The sequence below is a fragment of the Lagopus muta genome, chromosome 5, assembly GCF_023343835.1.
Source record: "Lagopus muta isolate bLagMut1 chromosome 5, bLagMut1 primary, whole genome shotgun sequence".
NCBI lineage: Eukaryota > Metazoa > Chordata > Aves > Galliformes > Phasianidae > Lagopus > Lagopus muta.
The window spans coordinates 36,547,293-36,561,654 of NC_064437.1; the positions used below are offsets into that span (position 1 = coordinate 36,547,293).

Genomic DNA, 14,362 nt, shown 5'->3' on the forward strand with positions numbered 1-14,362 from the left:
AATTGTGGCTTAATTGCTGTAGAGTGCTACTAATCATTATTGATCACAATAGCAGCTCCAGATCTCATTGCGAACTGAGGTTGATGAAGTGGATGTAAATGCATCCTGCATTTCTAATAACTTTCCTGTTTGCTGTTGTTGTGGCCAAGTGAGTTACTTCTTAGCTTTTAATCTGGAATAGAAGGCTCTGTTCCTGGTGGCTTGTTGGACCTTCTTTGGGAATTGCGGTCGGGGCCTTAAGGATGTGTGTCTGAGCAGTTGGATTTGACTCCTTTAACTGGTAAGTTCCAGTAAAAGACTCGGCTGACTTCTGAGTAGACTTGAGAGTAGTTTCGTATTATTTAAGTTAAGGGTAGTTAGAACTGGTCCATAATTATTTCTGTTTTAGACTAAATTTATTCATTCACCTTGTAGAAAGGCTCAGGTTGTGCTGCGTTGTCAAGCTGCTGCTGACGACTGAATGGAAAACAGCTGGGCTGGGCTGAGTGGGCCTCTGCCTTCCCTGCTGTAGGTGTTGAAGTTGACTGCTTTGGGGGCTTATTTGCAGAATATTTCTATCTCCAGCACTAGCTAAATTTTGTGTAACTGCAGTTTGAAACTCATTTGCTCAGTTTTGCTTTCAGTTACTTCTTCTCCGAAGGACTTTGGCTGGTCTGGTTCACTCAGTGTGCTGAGGATTAGAGTAACTGATCCAGCCTGCTTGTGGTTTTGCAGTGCAGAGCTCAAACAGCAGCAGCTGCTTCAGAATAGATCAGTTTTCTAAACTGTTCATCAGATGAAAAAGTGCTGCTCATTGGCTCTCTTTATTGCTCTTTTGAAATTTTATGATAGCTTCTGGTTTGTGCCAAGTCAAAGAACAGTAGTTGGTCACCAAGGGATAATGCTTCAAATACAGCACAAGTTTGAAGAAGTAGGGCAAGGATTTAATTAGATAGTGAATTACAGGTTTGCAGTCCAGAACTAGGTGGTACAAATACTGAGGCCACAGGTACAGGGCATGTTGGCAGAGCTTCCAGTGTCACTGTAAGCCTCCTCCTTCCCAAATTTGTGGCTGCTGGTTTGTAATGCTGTTTGCAGCAGAAGCAAATACAAACAGGCAGCTCTTGTGAGAAGCCAAGTAGGATCAATTTGTCTTTCCTGCACTTGCAGTAGGAAATCTTCCAAATCTCATAGTCATGCACTTTTGAAGGTCCTCAGCTCTGATTTAATTCACCCGCTGCTGAGCTGTGGCTGTAAGCCACAAATTGCCATGTATGGTGGGTGACCCAGCATTTGGAGGAGTGTGTGCGTGTATGGGGAAGTCATAACCCGAGGGACACGGGATGGGCAGGAGGTGCTATGGTGCTGTGTGTTGTAATGCATCATTGGAGTGCTGCAGCATTCCAGTCGGTGAACCTGAGCTCCATGCAGAGCTGCGTCTGGCTTGAAAATTGATTTCACGATAAAGATTGTTGGATTGGTTTGTTACTTCAGAAGCTATGCGTGTTGAAATGTTAGATGCAAGAAATGCAAGTCAGTGGTTCAACAGTAGCAGTTCATCAGCTTTCAGTAAAGACTGTTCTATAATTTCCTTTCACAGATCTTCTGGAGTTTTCAGAGGATGCATCTGGTGTGCCTGAAGGCAATAAAAAATCCACAAATAAACAAGGTGATAAATCCAAGGAAAACACCAGGAAGATTTTTAGTGGGCCAAAGCGGGTGAGTAATCTTACCAACAGTCCTTATTTTCATTAACTCTTCACTGTTAGTGTTTCTTCCTGTATACTAAACAGGGCTTTTGTACAGTTTATACTTGTGCTTGAGGTGATGTTGTCTTTTAATACTGCATTTTAAGCTTAGAAAAGTAAAACCTTTAAGTTTTACCCATCCTTGGGTAAGTAAGTGAGGATTTCACTTCTCAGATGCAAGTGTGAAGTTGGGGGTTGTGCACTGCTAACTCACAGCTTTATGGGTTCCCCCTAGGAGATGGATAAGGTAAAGCACCATTTGATCACGTGCACATTTTTTTAATTCTCTCAAGAAATATCTATCACATTATAGGGTTGAACCCAAAAGCTTGGAATTTGCCATTGGTGTAATCTTTCTAAGTATGAGTGCTATTCAAAGATGGAAATGTGAATTAAAATAAAGAAAGAAAAAAAAAAAAGATTGTGTCCCCATATACCCCAGCTATGTAGCATTTGGTGTCAGTTGTTCACAGTTTCTTGTTGTGAACAGAACTTATGTGTTTCGCTTAGTTCACTTAGTTTTGTTGTGCTGCCTGTTTCTGTAGGTCATTTTGAAGGTTTAGAACTGTGCATATAGCAAAAAATTTATGTAGCTGTTGGGTGAAAAACTACAGTGGTGGGATCTGTGTAATTATGACCTGATTGTCCAGGACACCCATTTTAGTGCCTTTTAGTATGCTTTTTTGCATAATGTGTTCCCATGCCTGGAACAGGGAGTAGTCATCTCACTGTCAGTGCAATCCAGAACTGATACCATGGGAGAGAGGAGACTGGAGATGGAAGTGCTCTTGCATTTCAGATTTCCCTTTGATTTCCTTAAGGTTTGCAAATCCTGGCAATTGTATGTTAAAATACGAATGCTTCTGTATGCTGAGGAATGTGTTGAGTAGTCCAACAATTCAAAGACATTTTAAAGAAATTATTTTCCCTTGGAATCAGTTAGAAAAGAACAACAGTGGTTTGATAACATCCTAAAATTTCTCATGAAGCTGATGAATTACTTGTATCACTACAAGTATCAGTATTACTTGTAGTGTAAAGGAGCTTCAGTGTTAGTTCTGATAAGGCAGGAAGGGTTGGTGGGTTTTTTTCCAGAACCGAAATAGTATTTCTTGAGTTCTAGAGTTCCTCAGCTTCTGCTGATGTAACAGTAATTCTTACAAAAATCAGCTTTCTCTCAGTGGACGTGTTACAGCAGACTGTGAAACAGCAGTACAGAAAATGCAAATGTAACCAAACCTGTTTTGCTGTATTTTTTTAGCAGCGTAAAACATCTGTGGGTGTTCTGGTAAATATGGATTTTTTGTTAGTTTTAATATTAATATGCTTCATGTATTTTGATAACATCTGTTTTTCAGTTTTTATACTTGAAATACTTGAGGGTTTGTAGGAGAACTATTGAATGCACACATTGGAGTCCTGTGGGGTGGAAAAAAAATCCAGCCATGTTGTACTCTATGGGGATAAGTAGATTCAACTAGGAAGTTCTCAGTTGAGAATGAACTGAATTCAAGTGGGTGATGTGAGAGTTAAGCAACCTTTTTGACTTGCAGTGATATAATAGGCATAGAAGCAGAAACTGCTGTAATTGCAATTTGGATTTTAAAGTTTAATGTTCTCTAATCATATGGCTGTTACGTGGAGTTAATAATAATAAAAAAGCTTGTGAAGCTTCTGATGGTAATTAGAGACACTATAATTATCGTCCTAAATTACAGATATAAACTCTTAATCTCAATTCCTTTTTAATAGAATTTTCATTCTGGGAATGAAAAAAAATGAGCTAAAAGTACTAACCTAACAGCCTCATCCTGATTACAAATACAGTAAAATAAAGTTATTGCATCCTCACATCATTTCTTTCTTTCTTTCTTTCTTGCTTTCTTTTTTCCTTGCAGGAACTAGCAGATTAACTCTTAATTCTTTCCTGCTAGGCAGGGATGTTAGAGGTACTGCCCTCTGTGGCAGACTAAGTTGAAAACCAAACAACAGCTCTATTACTTGGGAAGCAGCAGGTGGTATTGTTCAGCTTCAGTAGATCCAGAGAGCTGAAGAGTTTTTCCAGTTTGTGACCAGCAGGGTTGTTGTTAACTTTCTTGTTTTTTGAAATTCAGCCATTCCATTCCAATGTTAAGGTCCAGTTCTTGAAAGTTTGAGTATACAGGCAAGAAAAGCTAACAGACATTAATAACTTGCTTCTGACATCAAGAGCAAAGAACAGTGTTTCTAAAAACTGCCTTTAATGTAAGGAACCTCACTAAAATGATTGATCATTCATACATACAGTTATGAGCATTGGAGTTGAGGTAGTTTGTATGTTACTTTAGGTACGTGAAGTCCTAACCTGACTCCTGCCTTTAAGTGGTTTAATTCTCTTTATCCCGAGCCTGACTGACGGGGAATATTATGTTCTGTAGCAATGTAATTATGTACTTAGAGTACATAAATACTGGCATTACTTGACTTGCAAATTATGGGTGGGAACCTTACATGAGTAATCTCTGCAAAAAGTTTCTTTGCTGTTTACAGTTTTAGTTCAGCTTGTTTAATAACTCATTCCCCAAGTAGAATCTTCTGGGAACTCAGCATGGCTGTAATATGCTCGCCTATAGGTCCTGCCCTTCCTCTTCTGTGGATGAAGCTAATATTCAAGTATACACACGGTTTTTTGCTGCTGTGGTTCAGATCTACTCAACATTGAAGACTTGAAAATAGGGACCGAACAATTTCTTCCCTGGGTATTACAGCATTGTGCTTTTTTTCAACAAGGAATAAAACACGAATAACAAATGCATGCATTGGGGCTGTGTAGAAAAAGGCATGGAAAAACCTCTGTATTGACACTGTCACAGTGTTTCCTTTATACTGCTCACTGGGAATACTGGACTATGGGATTCCTCTTGCAGAGCACTGCCTTTGTGTGTAACTGTGTGGCCTTGGTGGAAGTTCTTCCACCAGCACAGAATGCATTAGCCAGGAGGAGTTCATCTTGTTGTGCATTTCAGACAAAATGGGGAAGAAGAAAAAGACTAATGCAGTGAGTGGTTTAGAATGAAAAGGGGAGAAAAAAAAAGCACTGACAAGTAGTTGGTGAAGCTGACTTTGCTTTCCTTTTACCACACCTGCTCTCTGCTATCTCCTTGCTCTTTCAGTTTCATAAGGCAAGAAACTGAACTAAATGGGGAACTGAACTGTATTTAAAAATAACTCATGGAAAGGAAACATTTAACACAAATCCTGGTCTGCTTCACCAGGAGACTGAACAATTGTGTCTGCTCAGTTAAAGGAAAGCAAAGAAGAGGAATTAAGTTGTCTTTAACCTGGTTAAGTCAACATTGCAACTGAGAAATGCTCACTAAACGCAGCCGGCGTTAGGAGGATTACGCGCATTGCTTTGATCAAGTGACATTAATAGAGTTAGACATGACAGTAGTGTTGAATACATGAATGAAATCATTGCTGAATGCAGACATGGCTTAGCCCCAAGACTGCTTCTGAACTGTGAGGCCAAGATAACGATTTGCTTCAGTCGTAATCCTCCAGCCATTGGTTTTCCAGCCTTATGTAGTTTTTACGAGCAACATCTAGGTTTTGTGTTCAGCTGGGTGCAGAAATGTGTGAGCTTTCAGAGTGTATTTTGGGTAGATTGGTTGGAAGGTTGTGTAGGTCACTGCTGTAGGAAGAGCACGAACTTCCAGGTAGATTGACTATCAGACTTCCGCTGATTCAGCACTCAGTTTTTTCCTCTTGCATAACTTCAGTGTGATCCGCAAATAGCACGTAGCTCGTTGGTTCTCTGCATCTTGCCTGTCCTGTGAGGGGTTTTTTTGCCTGCAAGTAGGTTGTTTTTATGGAGTTGCCGTTTTCCTGTTAAAAATTTTAGGCACCCTGAGAAAGTGTCAATCCCCAAAAATAAGGGTGATGTGTGGTCCTGTTGTTTCTAGTAGGGATTTGTGGTAATGCAAGCTAAGGGGCACCACCTAACAGATTTTATGGGCTGATCTGAGCCTTTTCCACTGGTACTGCATACTGACTGGAAGCTGTGAATACCAGCTAGAAAGAAGTTTACTTGCAGCCCGAGATGAAGTGTTTTGAAATTGAAGAAGTAAGAATCCATGCATGGCTCTGGTTGGCAGCACAGTCCCCTGTGAGCGTGGCGGTGACGTGCGGCAGGGGATGGGCTGGGCTCTGCGCTCAGCTGTAGTTTTCCACTCGGCTCGTGTTGCACTCTGCTGTGGATATTTATTGAAGATACCCTCCAAGGAATATTTATGTTTGCTTCCTAGCAAGTGAATCTGCATTTCCCCTAATCAAACTGGAAATTTTGAAAGTGTTTTCTGGATTTGGTTTTAATATGTGCAAAGATAAGTGCATAATCTTGGTTAGTTTTGGTTATTTTTTTTTCCATAGAAAAGTAAATAGTCTTTCAAAGTTATGCTCTCTCTGCCACACCCTTTCCCTAAGCCTAACCATGTGGCTCTTTTAGAGAGAACTGCTTACATTCAGTTTGCATAACCACTGGGAGAAGGGCACGGTGCTCAAGGGACGAGCAGTTATAACAAGACTTTCATTTTGATGATTTCAAACAGCTCGCACTAAATGTATTGAACTGTTTGGGGTTTTTTTGCATCATAAATCAGGAAATCAAAATACCTTTTTTTAATAGGGCAGATGATTAGCTGACATCTGCAGTTCTGACTCTGAGGAGTTGAGCTGACAGTCCACATAGTCTGTAAAACACCCGGCTGCTGTCAGCACGGCGTGAGGTGGCTGGCTGCTCCATCAGCAGTTGGATACACAGCAGCAGTCGGCCCTGACAGCCTGTGACAGCGAGCTGCTGCTTCTGCTGTGCATTCCTTCCATCTGCTGGCTGCTGCTTCTGGCCTGTGCTCTGCCCAGTGCTGAGCTCAAAGCGCGTTTGATTCCTGTGATTTTTGTCCAATAACTGTTAGTGGCAATGATGAATGACTGGTGAGCTGTTCTGAGTGCTAATCAACGAGAAACGGTTTGTGTGCTTTGAGCAACTCTTATATTGCTGAATGAAAAATGGATTTAGAAAAATAGATTTAAAATCTGCTTATTAAACAATGGTTTGTTAAAACCAGTCTCATGCTGATATGGTTATTTTATTTTTTTTTTGTAGCTGGTAAACAGGATTCTAATCAAGGCTCTCAGGTTAGATTAGTCACCTAATTTGAAGAGTGAAGCAGCCCTGTAATTCAGCTGTATTGAGCTGGGGCATAACACCTTAGAGCTATCAGCAAAAGCAGATGTAGGAGTCGGTCTGTCACCTTGCAGATAGTCATTTGACTCTGCTCAAAATTGTCTCCTTCCCACTCCTTCATCTTAAGCGATGGCAGAGATGGGTGTGCCCTAGCAGATGCTGACTGAGATGCTGCCCTGCTTCCTGGGCTGCCCTCTGCATGCTGTTTGCCACCGCAGCGGCGACACTGTCCTAAGCACGTCCCTTCTCCCATGTGGTGCTGGGAAAGGTGTTACTGGCTGAGATGTAGCTTTGGTTCTGAGGGAGGCAGGGATGCAAAGTGCAGTGTGCAGATAACAGGCTAAGTCCTCGTACACGGAAGAGGAAGAAACAAATGCTAAGTGTGGAAATGCTTTACATGCTCAGGAATAGAAAGTTGAGTGGAAAATGTTCAGTGTCACAGTGGAAGGCCGTGTTTTATCCTTCCAGTTCCTGCTGTTATTAACTCTTCTTAATCAAGAAACAAAGATCCATTAAGGTGTTTTGAAATGAGATTCTCTTACCTTTTTACAGTATTCCCCACCCCCATCCATCAGTTGTGTAGTTCCCTGTAATTAACTCAGTGTTCCAGTAATTAGGCAGCACAGGATAACTGTAGGATACTGTAGAGAATTCTGAAAAGCCAAAACACTGGAAGAGAGCAAAATACAGCACTTTCATTTGCCAGTGGAAGCTTAACTTACGTGAGTTGATGCAAAACTGTTTTCACAGCTCCCATGTGCTGTATGAGCACAGCCTGTTCACTCAGCTCTGGTGACTGTGCTTACATTAGGTGACATGAGATGCAGTGCAACATGAGCAAGTACAGAGAGTGAAACAGTTGGTGTTGAGGGCCTGGGTGCGTATGTATAGCAATAATGTGGATAGGAATTCTGTCTGGCTGTTTTTCTGCTGTCTTGATTTGAAGTGATAGGTTTCCAGGTATTGTGACAATGTGTCTGAACTGTTGTACCCTCTCCCTTTTAATTAGAATTAGTGTACGTTTCAGGTCACGTGAGTAACAATAGCCATGTGGCTTCTGCTTCAGAGCTGACCAGCTTTGCTTACGCTTTGTGTAGGTAGCGTAGAGAGCACCATTATTTCTGTTAAAGAATTAATCTCAGGTTGACCAAACTATCCTATCCTAACCTATTTATTCAGGTTAAATTTTCATGTTCTATTTGGATGTCGTCTATCTTGCAGTGCTTTATAGGCCTCCTTTGGAGCTTGAGGAAGACTTTCCTTTTGCAGTTCTTCAGAAGTCTGAAGCAAAGAAAGCTTCAGTGACTTTGGTCTCCGCTGCTGGAAGACTTCAGCCTTGTCTGACTACGGCCAGCTTGTAGTTGCTAAGCCATGTGCATGCATAGTATTTTTTTTATGCCCTGCCTGTCTCTGAGGGGAACAGTAAAGATGCCTATAGAGGAGATGGAGAAAGGGGAGAAAACACAGATTGCCTGAAGTAGACTGTTGTCTGCCTCTTGGACTTGCTCCTTGGGATATTTTTCCCCCCACCCTTCCACCTCCATTTCTTTCATCCTCTTCAGAACCACAAACTGCATGCTCAGTCCAAGTACTTGTTCTTTGACGTTGTATTCCTAAGGCATATTTATACAGGATCGGTTAGTCCATTTCTGTAGTGAACTGCAGTCAGCAGTTCTAATGCCTGACTGCGTAGCCAGTGAGTCTGTAGAAACTTCCCAGCGAGTGGCATTCATTTCAAGTGGGTTTGCTTCCTTCAAGTGCAGTATTTGGATCACCTTTCCAAATATGATTAGCACATAACACCAAATCAGTTAGCAAATATCTGTTTTTGTGTAGAGACATTCTCTGAGAAAATATTAAAGGAGATCTTTTGCACTGCAGTGTAGTTTCTATGAGTGTTATTGGAACTCCTTTCTGTTTAACAGAGTAAAACAGTTGGATATAGCAATACTCGTGGCATCGGTGATTTGGAGTTATGTAAAAGAGCACTGTCTAGATGTTGAAGATGTTTTTACTGCCTGACTCAAAATAGTCCTTATATGAAGAAATGCAAAGATAAATGTCAGCTTTGAAAGAATGAATGAAAATGATGGGGTTCTGTCATGACACTGGATTTTACTAAGATGTCTCTACAGAGCTATTAAAAATAACTTTAATTTCCCATTCACGTGGTGAAAACCAGCAGCTGCAAACAGAAGAGCATGCTTCCCTTCCTGGAAGGATGCAATAAAAGCTCAAGATCCAGATTCCAGCCGCATAAGTATTTCTGTAGGTAGTGTTAAACCTAGTTTTGCTTGTTGCTCTGAGTGGTCTAGCAGCTCATGATGAAGTGTTCCAGCACCCAGAGATGATCTGTTGGCACTCATCTGCTGCTGTGATTGAGGGGATGCATTTTGAACACTGAATAATACAACTTTGGTTCTGATCTGCTTCTGATTTTTAACTGCTCTTTGAAACTTCTGTCCTATCAGAAGTTCAGAGAAACTTCTCTGTTTTATGAACCTGTGCTGAACTGATATCCCATCTTCTTGTTTCAAAGTGTAATCTCTATTTCTTTGCTCCAAACACGCGTTCATTTCTTTCCCTTTCAGAAGAAACAGTCAGTTGTGAATAGCTTTGTTGCATAATGTATTTGTTACGTTTTTTTCCTTCTCAAAGACACACAGAGAAGTGCTCTTAAAGATTATAAATCCTTAGTAAAAAATAATAAAATATTTCAATTTATTTTGAGGTTTTTAAAATTTATTTGTAGTTTTGACAGCTATCTGCTACACAGTCTTGATGAATGCCCTTCAAATACAGATAATGCATTTTTCAGGATATCTATTAAAAATGTGGGTGGTTTTTTGTTGTTGTTGTTGTTGTTGTTGTTCTTTTTTATTCCCTTTGACTTCTACCTTGGAAAGTGTTCTGCCTGCAAATAGCTGCTGTCTGTCTTGTTTTGCTAGTATTTTCAGCATGACTCATGTTCCTGGCTCTTACTTTCTGCTATTCTTACATCTGTGAACAGCAGGCAGTGCTGCATCAGTACATATGGTGTGCCAGCTCTTGCTTTGAAGCTTGCAGAAAGGAGAGGTTAAAGCCTGACCCATGGTTTATATTGTTGGAGATGGTTGTGTAGTGCTGACACCCCTTGCACTCCTGTACAAATAAATAGCAATATTAAAAGAAATCCCTAGTGTTAGGTGTGGTTCTGCGTTCCAGCTCACCCCTCAGTGCCACGTGAGGTGTCCCACTATAGAATACTCTTTGCACCTTCACTGGGATATTTGCACTCGTTCAGATATCTGCTTCTGTGCAAATCACTGTTAGGGCTCTGCATGGGAGAGAAGGAAACTATTCAACAACAGAAGCACTTACAGCTGATTAATATTATGGAGCTTATTTGCCTTAAGAACACAATTCAAAGGAGCAATGTAATTCCAGTCTCATCTCTTTTTAAGTTAGTTCTTAAGTTAGGAAATTGTGGGAAAACCTTCTGTTATTTGTATGTGTGCTCTTTGTGGCTGTGTGTGACTGCTGTAAGGCTTGTTTAGAAGAGCTGCTTCGGAAAAAGGGATGAAACCATTGTAAACTTGCAGCACTTTGATAGAGGAGCATGGCTTTAAAAAATTAAAAATAAATACAAATTGAACTAAGGTAAGTTTCTTACAACTGTATCAAAGCACACTTTGCACTTCTTGTAAAGAACAGAAGGATGTAGTGCAACAGACTTTGTAACTCAGGAGTTTCTACGCTGCTGTCAAGTTTGCTTTCCAAAGCCTTACCGTATTTCATAGGATTGTGAAATCCATGCAGATGGTTCTGCTAGGTTCGCTACACGTAGTTCCTCTTTGGGCTATATTTGAGCAATCGTTTATTTTAAATAGCTGATGCACTGTATTTTGGCAGAAAAGATTTTTTTGATACCCACAGTTTTAAAATATTTTTCAACACTTCAAATGTATAGGTGCAGGGTGAGGTGTTAAGCTATTTAAGAACGTATGCAATGTATGGCATGCTGAGAAATAGTGAAAATTGAAATGACATATTAGTCTGAAATGTTTTCATGCAATTAGAATGGTAAACTCTTACGTTAGAATACAGTTCTCTTAGCTTCCTTCAGAGAACTGGATTGTGTTTCCCTCCAGAATCAAGGAAATTATGTTCGGATTCAGCTTTAATTTGCCTTGGCACATCTCTGGGCAAGAAAAATAAGCTTAGTGTATTAATGTGGATTAAGACGTTTCATTGCAGTATTTTCTATTTCTCCAAGCATCAGAATCTGCATAAATTCATATTTTGATCCCAAACTGTTCATATCTTCTGCTGTCGTGCTGTTGGCTAAGTTTTTTGCCTGTAGCTGTTTTTGTCTATAGGAATGTTGCAGATCTTTTGTGTCTTAATAAATCTTAAAAGAATGGATTAAAAAAAAAAAAAAAAGAAAAAGAAAAAGGAAGAGTTCTTGATATACTTGGGTGTAGTGTCTTGCCATTTACGTGGATCTACATATCTTTAGACCTGTAAGAAAATTCAAAGCCTTTGAGGTTTTCTGATATGTACAATATAGAGAATTTAAAAGAAAACTTGTGCTGCCAGGAAGTCAGAAGGGAAAGAGTGAAGCTCATTTTACTTTCAGCTTTGTTGCCTCTTTTCTTGGTACAGCAGTTTTTGAAATATAAAATAACTATTGGTGAATTTGCATTTTAAAAAGAAACAAAAACCAACAACTTGATTTTTGTCTTGTAGTCTCCCACAAAAGCTGTATATAATGCTAGACACTGGAACCAGCCGGAATCAGAGGTCCTGCCAGCACCACCGGTTTTGAAAACTCCCAGTGTCCCAGTAAGTAGACTGCTATTAGTGTATCTTCTAAGTTTCAGTGCTATCTTTTGAAACCAACAGCAGGTACTGATGTTTGGTTATGTCACAGTCATTCAGAATGAAGTCTGCTTTGTGAGATGAGCCACCGATTTGGCAGGAAGGAGGTTGTCAGTGGAAATAATCTAGAATGAGATCTTCCATATCATTTCAGTTTGTGGATAGCTGTGTTCCCCGGTGTGCAGAAGTTAAGCTTTCTAACAGTGGACTCCATTTTATCTTCTGTGAACCTTGAGAATTAAGCTGCTAATATCCATAAAAATCAGCAATTTGTCGGTCAAAAAGGAAAACCTCATAAAGATATTTCCATTATTTCTTCTTTCTAAGAACAAAGTATTGTCAATTGGTGACGTGAGTCCACAGGCAAGGTGAAACAGTTTTCTTTGTCTAGTAGGACTAATGTTATGGAAGGATGTATGCAGTAAGTTAATAAGAGGTGAAAACAGTTCTTAAAGATATTTGTTCAAAAGCTAGCATTTGATTAGGGCTTTAAGGTAATAGGTAAGTTCTAAATATGTTTTGAAATGTATTTAGACTGTGAGAATCCAGCATCTTGTGCTTGTATGTGTGTAAAAGGTGTTATGGATCATGCTGGATGGCGTTGTACTTTGTCAATAAACTTTATTTCATTTGGTGTGAACTTATTTCATATCTGAGAACAGAAAATCGAAGTGAGGTTATTCTAGCACTGATATGTCTTCAGTTTTTGTGTTTTTTTTTTTTATTCCACCTTTGTTCGTGTCTTCTGTGCTGATGACAGCTCTTTGATTTACATTTCTCTTGTTTGTCCTCACCTTATTCAAAATGGCCTTCCTTTGCTGTTAACCATGCTGCCTGAAAAGCACAGATGACTGGATTGAAATAACTAATTGCACTAGCTTTGAGGAGAGCAGATTTTTCACCCTGAGCTTTTCCTTTAAACAGATGATGAGAAGTTCTTAAACCCTTTTCTCGATTTCAAGTGTGTGGGTTTGAACTGAAGCTTTTATTGCTTGCTTAATCTTTCTATCTGTACTGTTTTGCATGAGAGACTCTGATAGCCAGCTGCAAGGCAGGTTTTCTCTGAGTCTTCTCAGGTAGTCTTGGAGCATAGCCTCTTCAGGTTAGGAGAATGTTGGGATCATCCATATTCAAACAGGCCATTTTGTCTTCTGTCAGGCTTCCACTTTGGAGCCATCCGTGTATTAATTCAGTAGCATGGCAGAGGTCTGGTTAAAGCAACTTGCTAGCAGAAGCTGTAGGTGCTTCTGATGTTATAAAGAGTATCTGAAATTACTTCAGTCATGTTTTTTAACCTTGATTTGTGTGTATGATCAAGGGGTAAGAGTAGTAAGAAATAAGCCTTATTCCAAATGTTCAGCAGTAATTCCTGAGCAGGTGATCGTGCAGATACAGACAAATTTGTTTTAAATTTACAAGAAGATAACATGCAAACTGCTTACGTCAAGTATTCTTTCTTATGGCTTCTAAACTCCCTTGGAATCCCTTTTGAAGGGGAGGTTGTTAACCAAGACTTGGATGAAACTGTTCTGCTTCAGCAGATCTCCTGTTCTCCAAAGCTGATTAAGATCACAGTCCATTAAATGCTTTCCAGGATGGCTTATTATCCTTTTGCCTTCAGAACCTAAGTGAGCAAACACTGAAGTGCTGCACACTGGCAGAGGCAGTGTGTAAGAAACGGTGTGTTTCGTCTTGTGTTTTAATTTTGACTGTTGGTACACAAGAAGAAAGCTTTTCTTTCTAATATCCCCTGCAGCATGTAACAGCTAATGCATATTTTCTGTCTGCATCAAGTTCTTTACTACCTATTTGCTTATTCCAAATAGGTTTTACTGTAGTTCTTGCTGTAGTATGTTGTTCCTGGAAAATATTAGTAACAGAAGTATGCACAGGGCCAGTGTGTGGAGAATACCTTATTGGAGCATACCCTGTCAGTTTTAGGCTTTTGTGCTTCTTTAACAGCATGTTTTTATAGTACTACAAAAATGATACTGGTAGTCTCCTACCTGGAAACATTCTGCAGTGTGTTAGGTTGGTGAGGTCCCTGAGCACAGCAGTGCGGAGGCCTCCAGTAGATGGGAATGAAAGCAGTAGAGACAAAGTTTTTCAGCTCCAGCTGTGCTGAAGCAGTGATTACTCGGTGCTGTGACTGTATCCAGACCAGTGTGCTTACTGATGGTTCAGTATTTATACCAGCTGTACTGTCAGTCCTGGAAGCTCCAGTGAAAGGGGGGTAAAATACGTATAAGTACCAATAAATACTTGTTTTTAAACTCTTGATTGTTTTACTTACCCTAAAGCTTAAAGAACTTTGGTTGTAAGTTCTTTGGTTGGTAAGGGATTTTTTTTTTTTTTTTTTTTTTTCAGTTTCAGAATTCACTGGAGCGTTCCTGACTACTTAAAGCTGTTTTTAATACTTAAAAATGCATGTAATTTCTGTTTTTATTGATTTTTTTTTTTTTTTTTTTTTTTTTTTTTTTTTAAGAGTAGGTACATTATCACACAGTTTAGGTACATCTTGGTAGCGTAAGGGAAGGACTAAATTGTCCCA

At 39.8% G+C, this 14,362-nt stretch overlaps 1 protein-coding gene across 4 annotated transcripts in view; it reads left to right on the top strand.

Annotated features, from left to right (window-relative positions):
- Positions 1–14,362, top strand: part of WAPL (WAPL cohesin release factor) — a 58,949-nt gene that overhangs the window by 20,483 nt on the left and 24,104 nt on the right. For all 4 annotated transcript variants that reach the window (XM_048944222.1, XM_048944224.1, XM_048944223.1 and 1 more), the window contains 2 exons: positions 1,580–1,698; positions 11,680–11,775. In XM_048944222.1, the coding sequence (XP_048800179.1) occupies positions 1,580–1,698; positions 11,680–11,775 (215 nt within the window). The remainder of the gene's footprint in view (positions 1–1,579; positions 1,699–11,679; positions 11,776–14,362) is intronic.